At 37.2% G+C, this 5580-nt stretch overlaps 1 protein-coding gene across 1 annotated transcript; it reads left to right on the top strand.

Moving 5' to 3' along the window:
• The first annotated feature begins 210 nt into the window (after window positions 1–210).
• Window positions 211–5352, top strand: LOC108334340 (protein DJ-1 homolog B). The gene is made up of 7 exons (XM_017570125.2): window positions 211–620; window positions 984–1133; window positions 1221–1406; window positions 3953–4033; window positions 4195–4395; window positions 4476–4616; window positions 4991–5352. Exons 1-7 carry the CDS (start codon window positions 273–275, stop codon window positions 5195–5197), a joined length of 1314 nt encoding a protein of 437 aa, XP_017425614.2. The 5' UTR covers window positions 211–272; the 3' UTR covers window positions 5198–5352.
• Window positions 5353–5580: the final 228 nt, after the last annotated feature.

The raw sequence follows: 5580 nt of genomic DNA, 5'->3' as shown, positions 1-5580 counted from the left end.
CTCAAGTTATCTCTATCACTTCTTCCCAATAATATTGTAGCATATAGATACATACATTCACCCATAGATGTAACCTTTTTAAAATTAAACCCAGATCCGTCATTTTAAAATCAAATTAACTGCTATTAAAATTGAAATAAAAAATTATACATGTTCTAAACATAGAATCTGGTACTACAGGAGATAAACCGGCACGTGAAGGAGACACGTAGACGAACACATTGACACAGCGAGGGACACCTCTGAAGAAGAAGGAAAAAAAAAACGCACAAATGGCATTGCATCATATACCATTCTTCTCTCAGACACTTTCTCTCACCTTCACTTCCAAACCCAAACTCAACAACAATAACAAAAACCGTTTCTCCTTCTTCACTCCCTCACTCTCTTCCACTGCTCTCATGGCCACTTCTAACAAGGTCTTGCTTCCAATTGCAGAGGGCACCGAGCCCATGGAGGCTGTCATAATCGCCGACGTCCTCCGCCGCGCTGGCGCCGACGTCATAGTCGCCTCCGTCTCCGCCAGCCTTTCCGTCCTAGCTCGCCACGATGTCAAGATCATCGCAGACGCCCTCGTGTCGGACGTCGTCGGCACCTCGTTTGACCTCGTCGCAATCCCTGTACCTCTCCTTCGATGTGTTTTTCTAGAGATTGTGTTCAACGTTGATAATCGAATTTAAGACGTTTTCCATTAATCGATTAGCTATTAGTTGTGCATTGAATTGTTATTTAACGTCATGGATTGATTGATTTAATTCAGATTAGTCTATCGTTGAGTTCATGAAGAGTGTCATGCATGTGTGTGTCGTTCAATCACAAGTATGATAATGATTTCTCATTAATTGACTGTGTAAAAAAATTTACACTGACAAAGCATCACTATTAAACAGTTTTTAGAAGGTAAGAGGTAAACACTGGCGTTTAAAATCTTAGGGACTAATATGCTGTTTACTAATTATTATTGTTGTGATTTGTGCGTGTAGGGAGGGATACCGGGTGTTGAAAATCTGAGGGACTGTAAGGTTTTGGAAGCGTTGGTGAAGAAGCATGTGGAGGAAGGACGGCTTTATGCTGCGGTGTGTGCTGCTCCTGCGGTAGTGCTTGGGCCTTGGGGTTTGCTGAATGGATTGAAGGTAAGGTTTGCTTTGCAGTCCACTTTGTTATGTTGTGTTGCTGGTGGTGATGGTTGTGGTGACTCTGTGTGTGTGGTGGTTGGACAGGCCACTTGTTTTCCTACATTGATAGAGAAATTGGCCTCTTACGCAGCCACTACTGTCGAGTCTAGGGTGCAGGTGGATGGGAAATTAGTGACCAGTCGAGCGCCGGGAACTACCATGGAGTTTGCTGTTGCGCTGGTTGAGCAGTTAATGGGAAAAGTGAAAGCAGAAGAAGTTGCTGGCCCTCTGGTGAGGATTTCATTCGTGCCTTGACAATTCTACTTGTTTTTTAAATGCAGAAAAATGTAGTATACACGAACCTGTTGCATTTCAGGTGACTGGTGGGTGGAATTAATCTAAACTATATAATTATATGTGGGTTATCAGATTAGGTTGAAATGATATTGATCATCACCAATGTAAAATTAAATGGTCCTGATTAGTTCTTCTCTCCTGTCATGCTATCACCTGATAGCTTGATACCCTTTTTATATCTACAAGGTTGGTGTCTGCTTATAACTGATAATATGCTTAATCTGTCAGTATCCGGGGGAATAATCTGGGAATTAATATGGTTGGAAAATCCTCTCTGACATGTTTTGTGATATTTGGAAAAAGAATAGATATGTGTTTGGTATTTGAAGATAATAATTCGAGGAAAAGAGTTCGATATATGAACATATTTGAGGCTTGGTCTACATGTCAAAGATGAATTTGCTGCTGAAACCAGGCAGAGAAAAATATACTCAACAAAAGCTGTTGTAATTTATGATTAAGGTCTTATTTGTATAAGTTCCTCCATAAATATTAATAGAAGTAAAGAATTAGATGGTGAAATGAATTGAGGTTCTCCCAAGAGCTAAACCAACTCATGCACTTCACTTTGGAAAAATTAAAAGGAGTGCTTCTTTAAAAGTTAAGTGCTTGAGTTTATCCAAACAAGGTCTAATATTGTAAATTTTCCGAGCTGTTGCGATTAATTGCAAAAGATGGATAGCCGTGGAATTCAAACATCGAGTGTTCATAATTGGATGAAGCTAGATGTGCTTTGCTCTGCGCTACCATTGTGTGTTAAAAAAAATGTGACACAAATAATTGGACTCTTCAATTCACTATGGTTATGTTCATTGAACCTTGACACTCTTTAAATAGGTGTAAATAGAGCTTTGAATCAAGTATAAATAATAAAAACTAAAAACAAAATATCAACTGACTCAAAATAAAAATAACTACTTAATCTATTTCTATCATAAATGAACAAAATAAAATAATATTGCACCTAAATAAATGAAAATAAAAACTATCTATCTCTATTTTTTTTCTCTCAAAATCAAACTAAATATTACTAGACTCGAACTAATAAAATAAAACTCAAACAAAATTACTAATAAACCCCTAAAATTTAAGTTTGTCCTAACAAAACACTCCATAAACTTAAACTTTTCATCCTTTATTCGGCTTTTCAGGTGCATCATCCAACATTGAGCTTGTTTCTTTCTATCAAATTTGAGTTATTCTTTTTCCTTTTGGCCCTCCTATCTTTTACCTTGGTTGACCTCTTTAATGCTTTGATTTTCTTCTTGTATACTCACTTCACACTAATTGGTCGAGCTTCTTTGGGTAAATCTGTCACCTCCCACGTTTTGTTGTTTTCAATTGAGCTAATCTCCTCATCCATAACTTTCTTCCATCTTTCATCAAGCACGAATTCTTCAAATTTTACATCTTCTGCACCTATTAACAAACATGCTACATGTACCTCATCAATGGAGTTATCCAAGCTCTTGTTAGTCATATCTTGCTTCAAGCACCTTTTCTGCAAGATCTTCAGCCCCAGTTCATACAACTGGTTTTTCTTCGCTTTTACATGGGCTGCTAGACGACCATGCTTATCCTTTAAATACAATATCTGGTCCTTCACAAAAACTGAATTACCTTTTTCAATTATCTGACCCATTCTTAAAATATTGCTCTTAACTCGGGAACATAGTAAATGTCCCTAATCTCTCCAACTCGTCCATCCTTTTGCATATGCCAGATTGTTCCACGCCCTTTCATGGCCACCTTGGAGTCATCTTCGAAAGACACAAATTCGTCCTTCATCTTGGTGAGTTTATCAAAGTTCTCATCTCAACACATATGGTTGCTAGCTCTAGTATCTAGATACCATACCGAGTTGGTAGAAGTCTACTCAGCCTTTGATTTCAAGCATGGTCCAAGATGAAAAAGATTAGAAATGATATGGATCGGTAATGTTAGGGTTATATTTCATCGACTTCACTCATGCATTTAATCACTCAACTCTTTTCCATTATAATGCCAAAGTTAACCGACAAGTTTACTCAAACCCTAATTCCTTAGTAGAACGAGCGTAGGTTTCTTTATTAAGAATCAATCCCTTGAACCCTAATAAACAAACCTATTTTAGTAACTAGGGCTTAAGACAATTAATGAATCAAGCTCTAGTCCTAAATACAAGCTTCATTAGGTATCTTGTTTTCCAATACCTAATGAACCAAGTATCAAGCCATGGGTGATCGAACCAAAGCATTAAGCACAAAAACAAAAATAGGAACATTCAATGGAAATAAAAAACAAATTCTATCACATATAAGATACGCTTATTGGTAATGTATGAGCGAACTGTTGCACATGGGTGCATTGGGTCTTCTACTACTGAATGTTTAAGATGCAATAGAAGTGCTATTTTTTAATGCTTTATTACATCAGATCCTTGCTATGATGTAAATTATTTTCCTTTCTCTCATCAGGTTTGTGGGTAATTGAATGTTCAGGTCATGCGTTCCAAACATGATGAGGAACATACTTTCAAGGAGTTTAACCCAGTGCAGTGGACATTCGACAATCCACCCAGGGTGAGGTGTTGACATTTTTGCTGTAGAATTTCTGTGTATTGACAAGAATATCTCTGAACGGAAGCTGATCTATCATTATTTTGAATTTCGTTGGAAGGAGTTTGTATACACCCTTCAAATTTAAATTTTATCATTGGTATTTGCACTCATCTTCTTTTCAGATTCTTGTACCAATTGCTTATGGTTTTGAGGAAATGGAAGCTGTGATTATCATTGATATTTTGCGAAGAGCAAAGGCAAATGTTGTGGTTGCTTCTGTTGAGGATTATCTAGAGATTGTGGCATCACGAAATGTTAAACTGGTGGCAGACATGCTCCTTGACGAAGCAGCCAAACTTTCATATGAACTTATTGTCTTACCTGTAAGATGTCTTCTTATTTTTGTCCAAGTACTGAATTAGTACATAACATTTAGTTTACGTATATATTCAACTTTCTACAGGGTGGACTTGGTGGTGCCCAAGCATTTGGAAACTCAGAAACCTTGGTGAAATTGCTGGAAAAACAAAGAGAATCAAACAAATATTATGGAGCAATTTGTGCATCGCCCGCCTTAGTCTTAGAGCGCCATGGTTTGCTCAAGGTATCTGTTTTCTGGGTCAATCCATGATCCTAAGCATGATTTAGTAAAATGACAATATACGTGCAATTCTCTTAGTTGCATGTAACTTGATATAAGTGCATTTGGTTTGGTTTTCTGTAATCAATTTTGTCACTTGGCCTGCAACAATCAGCAGGGTTTAGAAAAACATGCCTGACAAACTGCACATGATGTTCACGTTCATTTAGATACTCTCTGTTGCTAATTCCCCTGTGGAGTCTTCATTCTAATTATTTTGTGGTTATAAAATGCTTGCTTGCCCTAAATATTTCCTTAAACTTTATTTCAAATGTATGCTTGTCCGATTGTTCCATGGTGTTAATTCGAGATATGGTTCTTTATTTTCTTCAATACAGGGTAAAAAGGCCACTGCCTATCCTGCAATGTGCGACAGGTTATCTGATCAGAGTGAAGTAGAAAACAGAGTGGTAGTTGATGGGAATCTCATTACCAGTAGAGGCCCAGGAACCTCCATTGAGTTTGCATTAGCTATTGTGGAGAAGCTGTTTGGACGCCAGTTAGCTCTAGAACTTGCAAAGGCAGTAGTGTTCGCGCGCCCGTAGGATTTATGAATGCGAAGCCTTTTGTACCGACGCATTATTATATATTTGTGTATGAATAATTGAGTATTTGTCCTTGGCTGGTTCCCTGAGTTGTAAAAGAAATCGAAGAAAGTAGTTGTTGGTAACCTTGATTTCTCTTTGGTAGTTGCTTTTCATATGTTGTGGAATCTAAATTACTTAAAAGAAAAATATATTTCACTCACAACCCTTATTAGATAACCTTATTATAATAATATTAATATATATGTCACATTAGACTTGTCAAGATAGGATAGGTAATTTATCACTATTCTTGCTTAAGTGGAAGGGGAGAGTTCCACTGGATCTAAGCTGTGGTTATAAAACTGGTTTAGACAGGGAGATGTTAATTTTCTTTATTGTTT

This window comes from Vigna angularis, chromosome 11 (assembly GCF_016808095.1).
Source record: "Vigna angularis cultivar LongXiaoDou No.4 chromosome 11, ASM1680809v1, whole genome shotgun sequence".
NCBI classification, from domain to species: domain Eukaryota; kingdom Viridiplantae; phylum Streptophyta; class Magnoliopsida; order Fabales; family Fabaceae; genus Vigna; species Vigna angularis.
Note: the sequence above shows the minus strand (reverse complement) of the source record. Positions and strands in the feature narration are given on the sequence as shown.

Bases quoted from the DNA above. Each gene is read 5' to 3' on its own strand.
- LOC108334340 (XM_017570125.2), top strand. From the start codon at position 273: ATGGCATTGCATCATATACCATTCTTCTCTCAGACACTTTCTCTCACC. The intron at 4,034-4,194 runs GTGAGGTGTTGA...TCTTCTTTTCAG, and splicing joins CATTCGACAATCCACCCAGG to ATTCTTGTACCAATTGCTTA. The intron at 4,617-4,990 runs GTATCTGTTTTC...TCTTCAATACAG, and splicing joins AGCGCCATGGTTTGCTCAAG to GGTAAAAAGGCCACTGCCTA.